The sequence below is a fragment of the Euprymna scolopes genome, chromosome 44 (genome assembly GCF_053919585.1).
Source record: "Euprymna scolopes isolate OS-2025 chromosome 44, ASM5391958v1, whole genome shotgun sequence".
Taxonomy (NCBI): domain Eukaryota; kingdom Metazoa; phylum Mollusca; class Cephalopoda; order Sepiida; family Sepiolidae; genus Euprymna; species Euprymna scolopes.
The window spans coordinates 10,775,788-10,796,676 of record NC_136525.1 but is presented as its reverse complement, the minus strand read 5'-3'; the positions used below and the strand labels follow the sequence as shown (position 1 = coordinate 10,796,676).

The 20,889-nt window shown below is 34.7% G+C and overlaps 1 protein-coding gene across 1 annotated transcript in view; it reads right to left on the bottom strand.

Annotated features, from left to right (window-relative positions):
• The window catches only part of LOC145268689 (uncharacterized), a 1,072,728-nt gene that overhangs the window by 640,964 nt on the left and 410,875 nt on the right, over positions 1-20,889 (bottom strand). The window contains exon 77 of the mRNA XM_080124201.1: positions 17,239-17,268. Within this exon, the coding sequence (XP_079980327.1) occupies positions 17,239-17,268 (30 nt within the window). The remainder of the gene's footprint in view (positions 1-17,238; positions 17,269-20,889) is intronic.

The following is a 20,889-nucleotide window of genomic DNA, read 5'->3' as shown; positions in this document are numbered from 1 at the left end:
GACTCTTGAAAATTCACTATGTTATTGCTATATATCTTATGAGATGACTGGCCAATTTTTTATGATTTCAGGTTCAAAGCAGGAATTGGAATACATCCTACTAAAGCCTGATTATCCACATACAGTACTGTTTCGCTGTTTCACAGTTCATCAGTGCACCTAGACAAGCAAGTACCTCAAGCCAGGATCGAAATCCGATCACCCTAACGACAGTTGGAGCTTCTAACCACTGCGTTATATGGCTGCTGTTATGCCGGCAGTGAATTAACAATGTTTTGACATTGTCCAAATACCTAAGCTCAATTTGTTTACACAAAGAGCATCGCTTCATACGCTAATGGTAACTTGTATATCACTTCCCAATATGCTCAACCAAAGATAGGGAGCAATGTAATACCAGGTTAATATTTTCCAGACGTAAAGTAAGCAATGACATTTTAACGAGGTTAATACAAGAGTGCTCAATACCTAAATAGAGCAAGATATACTTTTTATGTGTTTTATATAAGCATTAATATGTCGCTACACATTCATGAACATGTTTCGGTCAGCCAGTTACTATTAATTAGAAAGCTCTTCGGGCGATATTGCTAATTCAAAAGCTTAGTTCATAAGATTACGGACTAAGTTTTTGTATAAGCAATATCGCTTGAAGGGGTTTCTAGTTACTAGTGATTAGCTCACCGAAACATGTTCATGGATGTGTAGCGACATATTAATGCTTATGCAAAACAAAAAGTATATATATCATAATTTAGTAATTTAAATTATATGACGTGAAATTGTTAAATTTCAAATCTAGAATTTTTATTATATGCAAGACAAAGAATATATTTCAATATGTATATTTCCTATATATTATTATATATATTAGGAAATATACTAATTGAAATACATATATATATATACACATATCTATATATCTATAAAAGTGAACGTGTCTGTCTGTCTGTCTGTGTGTCTGTCTGTGTGTCTGTCTGTCTGTGTACATTTCCCTACGCAATAACTCTGTCAATTTTTAGTCTATACTCGAAATTTGAAATACCGGGTACTGAGATTTGGGAAAATCGATGTGACGGGTGTCAGCCAGAAGTTTGGCTGTTAAGGGGTCAAATTTCAACGATTTGACCTTTAAGAACTCTACCAAACTCCTCCGACAATTTTGGGTCTAGACACTTGAAATTTTAGATATAGGTTCCTTGAACATGGATCTAACTTAATAAAGTGATTTGAGCCCGAAACTATAAATTTTAAGGGGTCATAATAGGGGTCAAAGCTTTAAAAAATTAACCATTTTTTTTTTGTGTTTTTTTGCTTTTTTTGCACAGCATACACCTCCAAACACCCGAGCAACGCCGGGCACCCCTGCTAGTATATATATATATATATATATATATATATATATATATATATATATATATATATATATATATATATATACACACGTCAGAATAGTTTTTATTTAACAATCAGTTGTTATGGAAACGTGAGATTGTAAGTTTTACAAAATATTACCAGCAGTAATATTCTATACGTTATCCCATCTAAACAAGAATTGCTCGATATGCAAGATAGAGCAAATAAATTAAATTGTAATTCAATGAATTTCAAAAAACTCTCATTGAAATGAAATGAAGTGGTTGAGTTTCATATCAAAGATCTTTATTATTCTAAGCAAGACAAAGAATGCTTCAGAAAATTAATCTCCTTAACCTATAGGGTTTCGATGTCTACCATATATTAATTTTAATCTTAACTTTTGTACAGTTATTGTATATATCTTTATTCTTTACTTTTAGTGAATACAGAACATTACAGTTTGTTTTGGCAGACAGACGAATAGTCCGACGTGCTGTATTCACTAAAGGTAAAAAAATAAAGATTATATATATATATATATATATATATATATATATATATATATATATAATTATATATATATATATATATATATATATATATATATATATATATATATATATATATATATATATATATAATTTCCTATGATAGTGACTTTACAAGTATTTTTTATTTTTTAACCAAAATATAATTATAGACAGGACAAAAAAAAAACAAACAAAAAAAAAAAACTATAATTGTCCTCAGCCCAGTCTAATTTGACCAGCAGTGACAATATGGTTAAAGGCGTAGAATATTAAATGTAGATGTAAATAATTGACACTATGAAAGACGTAGACAAATGTGTTAGGTCGGAAAATAAAGAAAAGGAAAGAAAAAAAAAACAGAAACCCCAAAAATAGCGAGTGATGACAGCAGAAGAGAAAACAAATGGGAAAAACAGTGCAGAGGAGAACGAGGTAAACGGTGCAAAAAAAGAAAAAACAGAATGAACGAAAACTAAAAACAGACTATGATAGGAGCTGAAGAGTATTGATATATGCCATTGTCACTGCCAGTTTATTATTTTTAGACTGGGCTGGTGTTCGGGAGAGATGGAGTAAAAAGTACATTATTTTATTAGAGGCTTCCATAACTAAACGTTTAAGTTTCATGAGTAAATACTTGGCTAATATTTTTATGTGCATCATATTGGAAATACAGTTGCATACTCTGTACATCTATAAAAGATTATGTCACGCTGGTCTACTGGTTATCGTACTTGATTCACTGTTACATAATCTATATATCTATAAAAGTGAGAATGCGTGTGTGAGGAGACTTCTCAACCTATATACTCAACGAATTTTTTATCTACAGAATCGAAATTTGGTATATAGGATAGTCAGGCGTGTGGGAAACTCTTTAATCCGTTTTCATTCGGGGGGGGAAAGGGCTGCTAAGGTATCAACATTGAAAAATTACTACTTGGGAGTCGACGGATTTTTATCTGTTAGCTAACCGTTTCATGAATGTACATGCGCGAATTGTTTACATTACAGATTATTATGTTATGAATACGTAGTTTGAAGACACCTTTTAAAGATTATGTCACGCTGGTCTACTGGTTATCGTACTTGATTCACTGTTACATAATCTATATATCTATCAAAGTGAGAATGCGTGTATGTGTGTGTGTGTGTGTGTGTGTAAGAAAACTTCTCAACCCATATACTCAACGAATGTTTCATCTACAGAATTGAAAGTTAGTATATAGGATATGCAGACGTGTGGAAAACGTTCTAATCAGTTTTCATTCGGAAAAAAGGGCTGCTAAGGTATCAACATTGAAAAATTGCTACGGGGGGGGGGCGGGGGGTTTTTTATCTGTTAGCTAACTGGTTCATGAATGTACATGCGCGAATTGTTTACATTGCAGATTATTATGTTAAGAAGACACCTTTTAACGATCGTGTCAAGCTGGTCTAATGGTTATCGTACTTGACTCACTGTCTTTAGGTTTTGGTTTCGATCTCAGCTCAAGTATGTTCTTTATCTTTGATACATTCCCAGCGCTCTCCGGCCAAAAACAGACGCGAAACAACTTGTGGAAAAATAAATGTCTTTTTTCTTTTCTGCTGCGACTACTAAAATCTTTTTTTCTTTTTATGCTGCGACTACTAAAATCAACGTCTCTCACGTGATCATCTTCTCAAACGTGCTCTCAAACGGTATCCGTGTCTCTAACGTGATCGTCTTCTCGAACGTACTCTCTTTTTTTTTTAGTCTTTTTTCCTTACATGAACGTATTTTTGCTTACAGCTTGGTATTTGCATATAGCTGTCTGCGCTATGTAATGCACATTTATATAGCTGGTTATGTCCTTATTTATTTGTCTCCCCATGAGGACAGAGTTAGACACAAGATCAGTTTTTAATATGGGGAAAGTTCAGCTTCCCAAAGTGGCTCTCTTTTAAGATTGGGACGAAAATAAAAATTGTTTCCGTCTAGAAGAAATTTTCCTCCACTGACTGAGGAGAAAGATGACTGAAAAAATTCTCACATAAAGTAGAAAATTGTTTTAAACTCGATGCCAGAATTGAAACTTAGCGACGACGTGGAATAGAGAGGGCAGCGGTTGACGGTGGACAATCGAGCGGTGTCCCAACAGGGTGGCCTGCTAATAATTTTATATAACACTAACATTTCCTACCTGATATTCTCGGGAATATTTGTACTTTTTTTTTACCTGTTTCTTTTATTACTAAATTACCCGGCACTAACGTATATATTTATTTAAGAAAAAAAAAAAAAAACGTTGTAAAGAAATATTATCATACTACCAGGCCGCCAGGCGTTGCCCGGTCGTAAAATATGCATAAATATTATTTTAAGTCATAATACAGAAAGTGAAACGTGCATGCAAGTATTATTTTTTCTAAACAGTTCACTTCTTATAATTAAAAAAATACTCGAGCTGAGATCAAAATTAAAACCTAAAAACAGTGAGTCAAGCTTTTTTTTTTTTACATAGGCATCACCACTTATCAAGGCCAAGAGGCCAATCGAGGATAAGGAAGTAAAGAGTGTACAGTAGAAATTGGACAATATAGTAACCGTTAGTAATGGAGATTCTGTAAATCTGTTAACTTATATGGAACGGCTCATCAAGAACTTGTTTACGTTAGACTTGAAGACAACCATATTGCAGTCAGCTGGAAAGCAGAAAAACGGAAGACAATTCCATAGGCGTGCAGTTCTAAGAAAGAAGCTTTGTTCATGGAATCTACATTTAGGTTCAGGCACAGATAAAGAGTGGGAGAAATTAGTGATAGTGTTTTCTGCTAGACGGGTGTTTCTTGTGAAAGTTTGGCGAGGGGTGACCATAGAATGGAGCTCAGTCGAACACTTGCCATGAAAATAATGATAAAGCAGAGACAAACTCGCAACATCTCTTCTGTGAGAAAGAGGTTGCAGGGAAGAGAAAAAAACACCCCCCACAATGCCACGAAGTCTATTTTGAACTCTATCAAGGCAGGATAAGTCCTTTCTAGCAGCTCCTGCCTAGATATGGCAACAGTACTCCATCCTTGGACATACCTGGCTCTTATATAGATAGAGAATTGCATCAGCAGTGATATCTACTGGATCGATAGAAGGATCCTACCATTTTTCCAGCGGCCTTGGCAACAGATTTAATGTATGTGTTCCATTTAAGATCAGGAGTAATGGTCAAGCCCAGAAGCTTTTCAAAACATGAGGCCTCCTCAAGACGAGAGTCATTCATTTCAATTGATGCCAGATGAGGATCAGAGCGTTGATGATGTAAAGATAAAAGCTTGGTTTTAGATGCATTAAAAGTAACAAGCCACCTCTTTCCCCATTGTACCACTTGCTCAAGATCAGAGGAGAGAGAATCAGAGAGAACTTGGTCGTTTATGGTCTTAGATGCGCTACCATAGATAGTAGTGTCATCAGCATAGATGTCTACGAATGATGTAAGGATGTGATTTGGAAGATCATTAATATAGATCAGGAAGAGAGCTGGGTCCAGGATGGACCTCCTGAGGTACTCCAGCATTAATACTAAGAGCTTCTGATTTCTGCCCATCAACCATTACTCTTATGAACCTATTAACCCAGCTTGACACCATCTTTAAAATGTGTTTTCAAACCTACTTATTCTTAACATAAGGAATCTGTCATGTTTCACGGCCGTGTATGCGTATCTGTGAAACAGTTGACAAACAGATAAAAATCCAATGACTCCCAAGTAACAATTTTTAAATTTTGACTCCTTAGCGGCCCTTTTTTTTCTGGATGAGAACCGATTAAAAAGTTTTCCACATGTCTGAATACCTTAAATATCAAATTTCAAGTGTGTATATCAAAAATTCGTTGAGCATATAGGTTGAGAAGTGTCCTCACAAACAATCTCACTTTTATAGATATATGGATTTTACAACAAAAGGGAAGTTACTATGCCTAAAGGATTTGAGAATTTACTCCTTTTTTTTTTTCAAGATGATTGCATAATCCTAATCCCCACCCCCCACAAAAAAAAAAAAAACTAAGCCAGACAATGATTTATAATTTTGTCTTCTTAAAAATATGTTACGTTTATCAGTAAGGTTTTTAAGATTTTAATTTTTTTGATGGCAAAAGCGGAATCTGACAAGATAATTTTATATATTCGACTAGCAGGGGAGAGGAGCGTTCGGCGTTGCCCGGTCGTAAAATACGCTTAAATATATGTTAGTTTAGCCACACTTCGTATATATTATAATAGAGTCAATTCTCTATCGATTATTTCACATGGTAGTGTACCCAATGTATAGTCGCGATTAAAAAAAATATATATGACTTTAGTGCCATTAACTAGAATCGAAACTGAAAACGATAGCAAAACTGTAGCATTACAAGCTGATGACACCATCGCACTGCACCAACGTCAATCGGATACGAAATCATTAAGAATAAACTAACAAATGCACAAAATGCATGTAAAAGTAGTTTTACTCCTTTTTTTTTTTTTACACAGTGATCACCGCTTATCAAGGCCCGGAAGCCACTCAGGGATAAGGGTTATTGCAAGTACATTACGTTAGTGTGGAGATTTGATGGAGTGTTTAATTAAGGGGGCGGTTCATTAGGAATTTGTTAACATTGGACTTGAAGACATCCAAGTTGTAGTCCGGAGGGAAGCAGGCAGACGGAACAGAGTTCCACAGGCGTGCAGTTCTAAGAAAGAAGCCTTGTTCATGGAATCCGCGTTTTGATTTAGGCACAGATATAGAGTGGGGGAAATTTTTCACAGTGGATTCAGCTAGACGGGTGTTTTTCGTGAAAGATTGGCGAGGGGGGACCAGAGATTGGAGTTCAGACGAGCACCTGCCATGGAAATAATGATAAAACAAGGATAGGCTCGCAACGTCTCTTCTGTGGGAGAGAGGTTGCAGGGTAGAGAAAAGGTCATCCCCCACTAAGCCACGAAGTCTATTTTGTACTCTGTCAAGGCAGGATAGGCTGTTTTTAGCAGCTGCTGCCCAGATATGGCAACAGTATTCCATCCTTGGACGTATTTGCTTTTATATAGATAGAGAATTGCATCAGTAGTGAGATATCTTCTGGAGCGGTAGAAGGATCCCACCATCTTTCCAGCGACCTTGGCAACAGACTTGATGTACGTGTTCCATTTAAGATCAGGAGTGAAGGTCAAACCCAGAAGCTTGTCAAAACACGGGGCCTCACCCAGACGAGAGCCATCCATCACAATTGATGCCAGCTGGGGATCAGAGCGTTGATGATGTAAGGATAGGAGTTCGGTTTTGGATGCATTAAAGGTAACCAGCCACATCTTCCCCCACTGAACCACGCCATCGAGATCAGAGGAGAGAGAATCAACTATATCTCGTTTGGTAAGTTCTGATTTCATTCCATTTTGACCCCTTTTTTTCGACCCCTTAAAAAACGATTTTAATCAGCTAGAGACCTATAAAAGAACGAGTACAAAAAAAATGCAATCATTTGCGCCGTCTCGTATTGTTCTGCAACCTACCATTTCAGAGGAGATGCGCATGACAGACGAAGAGAGAGACAGTGAGTTTTATAAATGAAATTAATATTGTTTTTTTTTTATTTATAAAATTTAGTATAAAACAACCCGACTTGCACGTGCATTCTTTGTGAATACACTGAGAAAGGCCGAAAATTCTGTTTGATTCTTGTCAAAGCAGGAAAGGGTGCTCTGCGCAGTACCTCCCCAGGGTGTGGCGACAGTACCCCATCTTATGACGTATTTGACTCTTATACAGGTAGAGGATTGTGTTGCACGTGATATACTTTGTGGAGCGGTAGAATGATCCAACTATATCTCATTTGGGTCAGTTCTATATTTAAAAGACAATGGACACTTTTTATAGAAATGTTAATAAACTCATATTTGCTGAGTGTTTTTGGTTTTTCTGTCCAAAAAAGAAGGATATTCTGTTTTTGGCGCCGTCCAGAACAATATCAGCTTCATCAAACCATATTTGTTGTTCAAAATCTTCATCTTGGTTTTCTAAGTCTTCCTTTACACGGATCAATGAAAACCATGAACAACACTGAAGTTTTGTAATATTAATCTTTTAAACGTTAAAAACCATTGTTTCTGACTGGTTTGGTTGCATTAGAAATTTCTGGGACCTTTCAATTAAAATTTTCTTTTTCGGAGGTTTTATGTTCCCTCACATACTTAATACTAGTGGGCGGTCGCCCGGCTTTGCCCGGATGTAAAATACGCTTAAATATGATATTTTAATTTGTCTAAGTTTAGTATATATTATCATAGAGTCGTAATTTCAAAAGTAAATAAAAAAAACGTATTTGGGGCCTATTTGGAATCGAAACCGAAAGCACGACTCTTGCATTTATTTCTGTATTACGTTTAAGTTATTTTAAACCCCACTCTTCCCATGTTAAATAATAATTTCGAAATAATAACGTTAATATTTCAGTGCGTAGGTCATACGCAACCAGATGTCGTAAACCAGAAAGTGGGTTACATACATCGTTACAAGGTCATTTGATATTTATATATATATATATATATATATATATATACACTAGAGGGGAGGCTTTGCCCGAGCGTAAAATATAAAATTTTAATTTGTCCAGGTTTCGTATATATTATTATAAAACCGTGATTTTAGAAGTAAAAAAAAGCATTTGGGTGCCATCAGCTAGAATCGAAACCGAAAGCAAAACTGTAGCATTCAAAGCTGGTGATGTTACCACTCTACCAACGTGACCGCATATGAACTAATTAAAAAAATAAACTAAGATGAATATACAAAATGAATTTCCACGAGTCCTGCAAGTAAAGATTATCTATATATATATATATATATATAAAAGCGAAAATGTATGTTCGCTTTTTGTGTATGTCCAAGAAAGTTTTTTTTCAGAGAAGCGGTCAGTCGATTCACAACTTTTTAAAACTTTTTTATATCACATGTAAATCGTAATATCTCACAGTTAACAACGAAGCTCGCCTGTCTATTTAATTTGCTCGACTTCGGGAAGATAAATATTCAACAGTTTTCGCTTGCCGCATGTAAGTTAGGCCTTTTCCTATAATGTTTCCCCCTACCCCCAACGTCTTGGGGGGGGGAAGCATTCCCGCACTAAATGAAATGTTACCCCGCAGTCAAAAGTTGACCTCATTAAGTCATTAAAACGTGCACCTGCCAAATCCAAGTAATTAAATAAATTCAAACGTCTTTCCGTTAGCATCTCGCGGTGGCCCAATAGTTAAAACCCTCGCACTCTTTTTTTTTTCAGACTTTAATTTACAACTTTGCCTCAAGGGTTCGGGTTTGGGTTCGATCCTCATACTTACCTACCAAAACATTTTTTATTTCAACCCCCCCCCCCCCCCGGAGTTTTCACACACACCTCCAAACACCCGGGCAACGCCGAGTACCCCTCGCTAGTTTTTCTATAAAGAATAAAAGTTATAAGAACATGCCTTTTTAATGTAGCATGTATTTAAGCAAACCGCACACACATCCATGCATACACCTTTTAACAAACTCCTCAGTTGTCGACCCTGTGGTAACTAACCTCCGTTTTGCCCAACAGGTGGAGGCCCTCCATTTCCTCTTCGGTTCTCTCTCTCTTCTCTCTCCCTTTATACTCGAGATATGGAGCTGACAACACGTGTTTGCCTTCAATTCAAACTTCAAATGTGAGTGGCACGCAAGTTACGTCCACGCCTCGACAGGGCGTTTATCTTTTCTCAAGATAGGGTTCGAACAAACAAACTCTTACACGCGCAATGAACTTTCAATGTACGCTTCTACGAACTCTCACGTACATTCACGCACGCATGCACGCAACGAACGTTTATCTACATGCATGCTAGTTATAAACAAACAAACCCTCTGTAACGTTTGTAACGTTTCTGTGTAAATAAATATTCCTTGTACATATGTAAATATATGATTCTGTTTCAGCGTACTTCATTTAAATGTCTTAAATGTACCCATAACACGTGCCATTATTGTTGATTGTTTTCTTTATTATGCTGTCCTAGTAACGACGACCTCAAACAATCCAGCTTATTGAACACGCAGCCTATTCACGTAACCGGTTCATCTACGCAGCCTACAAAGAGGGGATCCAGCTATACAACCGGTATATAAACTGCACACAAGGTCCCCCACAAAGTCCTATTGAAATTTTCTGATAAGAACGGATATAATGCTCATAAATTATATTTTTGGGTGTTTGTCTATACATGTAAACACAAATAAGTTAATTTTAAGAAAAAAAAAGAATACTTAATATTTCCCGAGCAACGTCAATTATTTTAATTTTCCTGGGCAACGCCGGGAAATGGAGACTGCTAGTTTTTCTATAAAAAATAAAAGTTCTATTGGAATTTTCCGATCAGCACGGGTATATATTTTTGCATTTTTTTTTATTTGCATTTAATTGCAGTAGATGCAGTCAGGAGATTTAGAGTTCCTATCCCGTCGCAGTTACCACCTGACGAAGGCCAGAGGAATAGTTGGCCGAAACATCGTGAAATAACTAAGAAAAGATGAAGATAATAGTCCGCAATAAATAAAATTAATACATTTTTGCATGTTTGTGTGTACATGCAAACATAATTTTTTTAAGCATATATGCATTTAAAAAGGAATGCTTCATAATTTTTATTCAAATTTTTTTAAATTTCTATGGGCAACGCCAGTAAACGGACCTGCTAGCTTTCTATAAACAATAAATTAAAATTTTCCGATAAGCACATATATAAGCCTCATTAATTATATCTTGTGATATTTACATGTAAACACAAATAAATTTATTTCAAGCATGTATTCATTAAAGAAATGTTTAATGTTTTTAGTTACATTTTTTAAAATTTTCTTTGGGCAACGCCGGGAAACGGGCCTGCTGGCTTTCTATAAACAATAAATTAAAATTTTCCGATAAGCACATCTATAAGGCTCGTAAATTATATTTTGGGATATTTACATGTAAACACAAATAAATTTATTTCAAGCATGTATTCATTAAAGAAATGTTTAATGTTTTTAGTTACATTTTTAACAAATTTTCTTTGGGCAACGCCGGGAAACGGGCCTGCTGGCTTTCTATAAACAATAAATTAAAATTTTCCGATAAGCACATATATAAGGCTCGTAAATTATAATTTGGGATATTTACATGTAAACACAAATAAATTTATTTCAAGCATGTATTCATTAAAGAAATGTTTAATGTTTTTAGTTACATTTTTAACAAATTTTCTTTGGGCAATGCCGGGAAACGGGCCTGCTGGCTTTCTATAAATAATAAAAGCTCCATTGGGATTTTCTGATAAGTAACAACTGCTATATGATGCAGATAAAACAATCAAACATATTTTAATGATATTAGTCATACAATTATCTGTACAGATATTTTAAAACCAAATATATATTAAGCACCCCAATGACACTGACAGGTGAAAGGAACGAGTTTAGTACTTCATCATACCTGTTCTCAATACAACCCTTTCTTAGTTGTTGATGGGTAGAAATCTGAAGCACATGCTACCAACACAATCGTACATTAAAGATCTAGTCGTTAATCGTCTTCCAAATCATATCTGCAAAGCATCTGTCTACATCGATGTAAACACTACAACTGCCTATGGCAGCACTTTGAAAGGCATTTTATGGATTTTCCCTCTTTCTTCTGATCTGAAGCAATCCTCTAGGTGTATAAAAGCCAAATGCGCCCTAAAATGGAGTACTGTTGCCACATCTGGGCAGGAGCTGCTCAGAGCTCCCTACCCTGCTTTGACAGTTTTCAGAACTGGTATTGAAGCCTAGTAGGTGTTGCCCTTTTCTTCTCCCTGCAACCTATTTCCCTACAGAAGAGACATTAAACACTCGTCCAACTACAACCACTACCAACAATTTCCACTACTCTCTATCTATACCTAAATCTGAACGCAGATACCGAAAACAAAGGTTCTTTCCAAGAACAACCCACCTGTGGAACTCGCTTTTACTGGTATGCTTTCCAGCTTTCAAGCTTCTGGGCTTGACCTTTACTCCTGATCTTAAATGGAACACGTACATCAAATCTGTTGCCAAGGCCGCTGGAAAAATGGTGGGATCTTTCTATCGATCCGGTAGATATCTCACTGCTGATGCAATTCTCTATCTATATAAGAGCCAGGTATGTCCAAGGATGGAGTACTGTTTCCACATCTGGGCAGGAGCTGCTAGAAAGGACTTGTCCTGCCTTGATAGAGTTCAAAATAGACTTCGTAGCCTCGTAGGAGATGTCCTTTTCTCTTCCCTGCAACCTCTATCTCACAGAAGAGATGTTGCGAGTTTGTCTCTGATGTATCGTTATTTTCATGGAAAGTGTTCGACTGAGCTTCAATCTATGGTCCCCCCTCGCCAAACTTTCACAAGAAACATCCGTCTAGCTGTAAACACTGTCAATAATTCCCCCCACTCTTTATCTGTGCCTAAACCTAAACGTAGATTCCATGAGCAAAGCTTCTTTCTTAGAACTGCACGCCTGTGGAATTGTCTTCCGTTTTCCTGCTTTCCGGCTGACTACAATATGGTTGTGTTCAAGTCTAACGTAAATAAGTTCTTGATGAGCCGTTCCATATAAGTTATCAAATTTACCAAATTTTCATTACTAATGATTACTATATTGTCCAATTTCTACTGTACACTCTTTAACCCTTATCCTTGAGTGGCCTCTTGGCCTTGATAATGTGGTGATGCCTATGTTTAAAAAAAAAGAAAAAAAGCTGACTACAACATCGTCATCTTCAAGTTCATCATCATCATCATCATCATGCAGTCCATCAGTCTTGATGATGACGAGTCGGGGCCTCAGAGCTTTATCCCTCGGTGTTGGCATAGTCCTCTTTTTGTGTGAAACATCCGGTCACAGGCACCGCATATGTGGGTGCCACGGTTGTGTCATCTATAGTGTCTCAGCTCTAAGGCTTCTCCAATCTTTCTATTTCTTTCTTTCCTTTGTGGAGACTGTTCTGCTAACCACTCCTTTCCTCGGCGTGTTCCTCCCAACTCTCGACATTGATGTTCATTGCCTTCAGGTGCCCCTTTGTTACATCTTTGTAGCGAAGCTTCTGACCTCCTACCTTGCGGGTTAAGTTCAATGTAAACAAGTTTTTTATGCCTCGCCCCCTTAAATAACTAAATTTTAATCAACTTCCACCACCAATGATCACTAAGCTGTTGTCTCGGTGACCACCTTACATCCACTAATCCTTATCCTCGAGTAGCCTTCAGACCTTGATAAGCAGTGAATCCCTTGTTAAAAGAATGTAGGGTAATAAGACAATAAGTGGCTTTTATCTTTCTCTTTCTTCACCACCAACGCTCGGATCCTTATTTTGCTCTAGTTAAAATGGATATTTTGATAATCTCCTAGAACTGATTTGTTACCCTGCATCTAAAATACTTGGTACCTTGGCACGGCTTGTGTAGATGTTATTTGTACCAGTGGAGGATACGTCTTTGACACTCAGTCCGACAGTATCTTTGTTGCTGCTGAACTGTCGCATACTTCTGTTCAGTACTTCTTGTTGCTAAATAGCCTGAGGCGCCCCTACCGAAAAATGTTGGCTGGGCTGCGCAGGCATTTTCTGTAGTGTAATAGTGCACTTCGTCTAGTGCGCTAGCTCATCGAAACCTACCTGATCTTGTTATACCCTCCATTATAATGATAGTGGATGAATCTTCTTGCAGTTTCGGTGGCTGATCTTGTTATATCCTCCGGTGGCTTCGAGACTGGGTAGGAAGTACTCGTCAAGAATTTATTCTTGACACTCAGCCCAACAAGTGCTGGGGCCGGAAACCGACTCAGTGCCTGTCGGACTGCGGTACGCCACCTGAGTATCACCCTGGAGGTTCACCCTCTAAAGCCTTGCCACCCAGCTTTCGGGTGAGGCAAGTTTATTGCTTGTCGCCTGAGGCGCTCCGACCAGGGAGCACTGACAGAGATGCTCAGGCAATTTTTGTCGAGGCAAGAGTGCCCCCTCCTTTAGGAGAGCTTGCCTGTATCCCACTTTCTTGACCTTGTGCCATGCACTGCTCTGGTGGGGAGCAATCGAATACGTACCTGATCTTGTGTATAGCCTCTGGCAGGGGAGACAAATAAACGTATCCAATCTCTAAGAGGGAACTCGCATCCTTTCACCACCAATGCTGAGGTCACTGTTCAAAACAATTTGGATCATTCTACTGCTCCAGAAAGTAGTTGGCTCCTTGTGCAATTTTCTACCTGAATAAGAGCCAGATACGTTCCAAAATGCTGTACTGCGGCAACATCCGGGTGAAGTGACGCTCAGGGTTAGGGTTAAGGCCATGGTACTCATGCCTGCATTGCCAGAGTTTAAGATCGACTTCACATTCTAGTGGGAGATGATCTATTCTATGCAGTTCTTAGAGAAGTTACTAGTATTTCTCTTCTCTATCATCACTTTTATTGAAGGTGCTTGACTGAGCTCCAATCCTTTGTAATTCCATGTAAGACATTCACTGCACAAACTTGTCTGCAGCAAAATCTTTTCTTCTAATAATCGTGAAATTTCTGCAATTACAAAAATTCACTAACATATATATATAAAAGTTATGAAAATACATACGGCAATTCAGCTACATCTTACATGTAGCATCCCCATAGGGACTCGTCAGGCTAAAATGCATGAAATTCCTATTATGGATGTTTTCTTTCATATATACACTTGGTGTTTAGCTAACCTAGTTAAACAATTTGATTCATTGTTATTACTGCCCACGAGTTAATGTTTCCATCAGCTAATGGCAGGGCTTCTCTCGGATAAAGCTTCAATTGATTTTTACTCCATCCTGTTTGGTTCTGTTTTGAAGCATTGTAACTCAGCATTTTTGTGAATGTACCGAATTAATAGGTGACCTTGTTTTAACACGTGCGTGTTTGGAGTACTTTTTATTCCCAGTGTTGGATTTGTTTAATTTTATTTTCAAGAATTTTTATTTCTTATTTGTTTATTTTGTATTTTTATCCTAAAGTAAATTTATTCTGTGTAGACAGTTGTTGGCGATTTCACTTTTATAGTTTAATGGGTTTAGGAGTTTTTAAAGTTTAGAATTCTAAATTTCTCATTCAGATATAATTTACACGGGTTGTCTCTCTCTCTCTCTCTCTCATATATCTATATATATATATATATATATATATATATATATATATATATCAAGAAAACATTGTTAAAGACAATAGAAAGCTTTTGTTTAATTATACCTCTTTTATTTTTCCAATTTTTCTGATGTTTTTTGTGTATAAATCAAAGGTATCAATAAATGTCCCATAAATTTGTCTCTTTGAAACATGTCGCGATTTTGTTGTTGTTTATCTTTCGCCAAAGGCAACAAAATCGCGACATGCTTCGAAGAGACAAATCTATGGGACATTTATTGATACCTTTGATTTATACACCAAAAAAAAAACATCAGAAAAATTGAAAAAAATAAAAAATACATAACTAAACAACAGCTTCCGGTTGTCTTTAACAATGCTTGTTTAAATGAAAAAATGCTGCCTAAATATACAAGGTAATTCACAAAACGCCACCAAAGGAATCATTATGAAACCTTATAAATGGACTTGGTAAGGTGTGACTTATTTGTATAATATATTGTTAATTTTTCAAAGAAAAACAGGGTCTTTTATTATAAGACCTCACGAAGTAAATTCCGAAAATAAAAACATAAATATTAAAAAATAATCAGTTAACGTTGTCCCAGAAGGACTTGAAACTTTCTTCAAAATCAAATTTGGTTGAGTATAGCTTAAACGATTTGTTAATATAAACAAATCCAACAAAGCATTATCCATCTTTTTTGCGATAAATCTATTCCTAAGCATAGTGTTAGGCTAAACCTGTTCCTTTCAACTGCCAATATAATTGGGAATGCTAAATATACATATTTGTCAAACGTTTATAATTTATAACTAGATATGGAAACCAAGATTATTATTAATAATAATAATAACTAACGGGATCTGGGGAAATTCCACAGCGGCAGTAGAAATAATTGTCGATTTCGTTTCAATAATAATTATACTTAAATATATTCAACGATAATAATAATAATAATAATAATAATAATAATAATTATAATAATAATAATAATAATAATAATAATAATAATAATAACTAACGGGACCTGTGGAAATTCCACAGCGGCAGTAGAAATAATTGTCGATTTCGTTTTAATAATAATTATACTTAAATATATTCAATAATAATAATAATAATAATAATAATAATAATAATAATAATAATAATAATAATAGCAACAATATTAACTAACGGGACCTGCGGAAATTTCACAGCGGCAGTAGAAATAATTGTCGATTTCGTTTCAATAATAATTATTATTATAAAAGATATTTTTATATAATTAAAAGATAGTTTAATTTATTCTAAGTCTCTTAATATATATATATATATATATATATATATATATATATATATATATATATATTTAAAACAATGACACACATACGTACGTTAAAGGTACTCAAATTATTAAATGTTTCACAGCCATGTTTACATTACAATTTTATAAACAAATTTTCTATGAGAAATCATGTCGGGGGGGGGGCATTAATACATGATAAAGTTTCACTAAGAAAATAAACAGAAAATTAAAATAGAAAAAAAAATATACGTTTCGTCAAAACGTACGGCCCAAAAGCGACATCATTTAAAAAAAAAAAAAAAAAAAAATTATTTAATTTACATTACGTCTTTAGTGATCGGGAGATCCTATTTATTAAAAAGGAGGAAAGAAAACGATAACATACTACGAACGTTAAATTAGCGCACCTATATACAAATAATCTTTTTATTATTTTATTTATCTTTTTTTTACTCGAGAGTCACCATAATCAAGGCCCGAAGGCCACTCGAGGATAAGGATTAATGAATGTAAGATGGTAGTTTAGTAATGGTTAATGGTCTAAATTGGGTAGAATTTGATTATTTAAGGCGACTTAAGAACTTGTTTACATTGGACTTGAAGGCTGCTATGTTTAATGTTCGCAGTAGGTTGTCAATTTCTATCCTCCTTTTCAAGAAACAGGATCCCTATATCAAGTAATTTATAACCTGGAAACCGTGACATACGTACTACAGTATTAATACATAGATGATGATAATATTTAAAAATTGTGTTTTTTAAGTAAATAAGCACCGAATCTCATTACCAAACAGTGAAGCAAGTAACATGAACACTAGCAGAAATAATTTTTTTGAAGCCGTGATAAATGATCCCAAATACATGTTAACGTGTCATAAAGAGTCACACTGAAACTCACCGACTGAAGTTTCCGACGCAGCCACAAGCTCTGTGGATAGGTAAAATACAAACGCATGAGGTTTTTTTTTTTTTTTTTTTTTTTTTTTTTCAATCAACCGTGTCAGGAGTTACTTTTTTTTTTTTAACAATATTAATATACCGATATTAAATAAAAAAAAATAAAACTTCAACAGTTTCTGAAACTTTATAACTATGCAGATCGGTAGAAAATAAACTCATATCGCGTTTTGGTAAAAGTCGTTTACTGGTATATACAGAGAGTCCACAAAATCTGTGTGCACTTTAAAAACTTATAACTTTATTTATATAGGGTGTTTTGGTTTTTTTTTTTGTTTTGTTTTGTTTTTTTGAGGCGGCGAGTTCAGCTTGGTTTAGCAATTCGTCATACAGTTTAAGTAGGACGGGATCCCATGCCACACAGCGAGCGATACGATCAATTTACTGAGAGAATTTTTTTTTTTTTACATGGGGATCACCACTTATCAAGGCCCGAAGGCCACTCAGGGATAAGGGTTATTGCGTGTACAGTAATCAATGAGATAGTATTGTAGTAATCATTAGTATTGGGGGTTTTGATAGAGTGTCTTAAGGGGGCGGTTTGTCAGGAGTTTGTTTATGTTGAACTTGAAGACGTCCAAGTTGTAGTCAGGTGGGAAACATTTAATGAACGAATTTTCCATGCAACCACAAGCTCTGTGGAGGTACACCTTGTTCACGCGATTTAATCCCATTAGATTATTTTATTTGTACATATGCAAGTTTGCTATTTATTTGCTATTTATATTTTTACCTGCTGTATTGGTATATAGTTGCATTTATACGTTATATATTTTGAATCTATATAGATATGTATATACGCGTATATTGTGACTGGCCAGGTGTCCTAGTTATTAGTGTCCCGTGCATAAGTGTCCTAGGTCTTAAGTGTATGCTGATAAACGAAACACAATAGACCACTTAGAAAACATCTGGCGCGTTATTACCGAAATACAATCAAATGTAATGTGTAAAGTTTGTAAAAATTGAATTTCTAGATTACTCCATATAAGCACGATCCATAGAAGATAAAACCCCAGAATTGCATTTAAATTATAAATGCAAGACAATTAATCTTTGGAATAAACCATATATTTGTATAATAAAAAAAATATTTTTATGTGGTGATTTATTTTGATTTAAATTTCGCTGTTTCCGAAATAAAAAAAAGAAAAGAAAAACACGCTTTATAACTCCACACACACAAACACACACATATATGTTTGTTTAAATGAAACAATTCTGCATAAATATACACGATTAATATATATATATATATATATAGATATATATATAGATAGATAGATAGATAGATAGATAGATAGATAGATATAGATATATATATATATATATGTTCGCATGCGCAGATTATCATATAATGATTAGATTACTCTGACAGACATTAAAAGCATTTTAAAATAAATGTTTAAATTTCAAGAATATTTCTCAAAGATAGCAAGGACCAAATCCATTCGGCTAATAGAGTAAGAGATGGCTTCGTTGTCGGGTTCGAATCTACCGACCGGTGTTAATCATGACACCCTGCACTAATGATTCCTAAAAGGATGAAACACTCGGGTCTGTAGGTATTTAATTATTATTATAGTAAATAATTATATATAATTATAAATAAAGTACAGATAAATAAAAAAGAGTACGTATGTATATATGATTATAAATAAAGTCTAGATAAATAAAAGAGTACGTGAACATATATATATATATAATTATAAATAAAGTGTAGATAAATTAAAAAAAGAGTACGTATATATATATATATATATATAATTATAAATAAAGTGTAGATAAATTAAAAAGATTATATATATATATATATATAATTATAAATAAAGTGTAGATAAATTAAAAAAAGAGTACGTATATATATATATATATATATATAATTATAAATAAAGTGTAGATAAATTAAAAAGATTATATATATATATATATATAATTATAAATAAAGTGTAGATAAATTAAAAGATTACGTATATATATATATATAATTATAAATAAAGTATAGATAAATTAAAAAAGATTACGAATATATATATATATATATATATAATTATAAATAAAGTATAGATAAATTAAAAAAAGATTACGTATATATATAATTATAAATAAAGTATAGATAAATTAAAAAAGAGTACGTATATATATATATATATATATATATATATATACTCGGAGTTTTTTTATTCAAAAGTAATGGATTAGTGAATTCAACGAGGTTGTTAGATAGTGCTCAATAAAAAGAGCTAATAATACTTGTTTATTGTTATATAAACATGTTTACATCCTGCTGCTACAAACAGCCACTTGTTTCAATCAAACAATAGATATCATCAGGCAGCGACTTGACTATTCAAAAGTTCAATGAATAATCTTGGTTATTCATTGAACTTTTGAATAGTCAAGTCGCTGCCTGATGATATCTGTTGTTTGATTGAAACAAGTGGCTGTTTGTAGCAGCAGGATGTAAACATGTTTATATAACAATAAACAAGTGTATATATATATATATATATTATATATATATATATATATATATATACTCTTTATTTTGACGAATATATAAATCCCATTGCTTGACAGCTTGATATGGGATTGTATTTGCATGTACTTTTTTTTTTTTTTTTTTTTTTTTGATGGCGGTAAATGCGACTAAGTTCCCTCTCATATCTTTTTAGCAAAAAGCAGTAGTTGTTGGTGTGAAGTTTTTATGTCACTGTTCTGTCCTAAGGTGGAATTAAAACCGCAGCAAAACACATCGGTAAACAAATGAAATGATACAGTAAATACCAAGAACACTAATAACCAGGACACCATATACACGTATCAATATAGATTCAAAGTATATAATACAACAATATAGATATGAATATAACATGAACAGAACGAACAATAATACTGTTTTATCGTTATTTCCATGGCAAGTGCTCGTCTGAGCTCCATTCTCTGGTCCCCCCGCCGCCAATCTTTCGCGAAAAATACCCGACTAGCTGAAACAACTGTCAATAATTTTCCCCACTCTTTGTCCGTGCCTAAATCAAAACGTAGATTCCATGAACAAAGCTTCTTTCTCAGTACTGCACGGCTGTGGAACTCTCTGCCGCTTGCGTGTTCCCCCCCCCCCCCGAATTCAACTTGGATGTCTTCAAGTCCAACACAAACCAATTCCTGATGAACCGCCCCCTTAAGTAATGACACCTATCAAATCCCCAATACTAACTATTACTACGATACTATCCCACTGATTAGTGTACACACAATAACCCTTATCCTCGAGTGGCTCCTGGGCCTTGATAAGTGGTGACCCCCATGTAAAAAAAAAAATACATATGAAAAAAAAAAAAGAACAATGAGAGTGTGTGTAGATATAACATGAGAAAAAAGATTATAAAAATTAAAGATTAAACGAGTAATTAATTTCCCTCACGCGGGAAAATTAAACACAAGATCGAGAAAGTTGGAGTTGACATGCAGGCACCTTAAAAGAAGAGGCCGAACAAAAACCCACTTATTGAATTATAACATGAACTCCGAAAAATAATCGCGAAACATCCAAATATTAAACAGTCGAATATAGAGGCAAACAAACCAGACA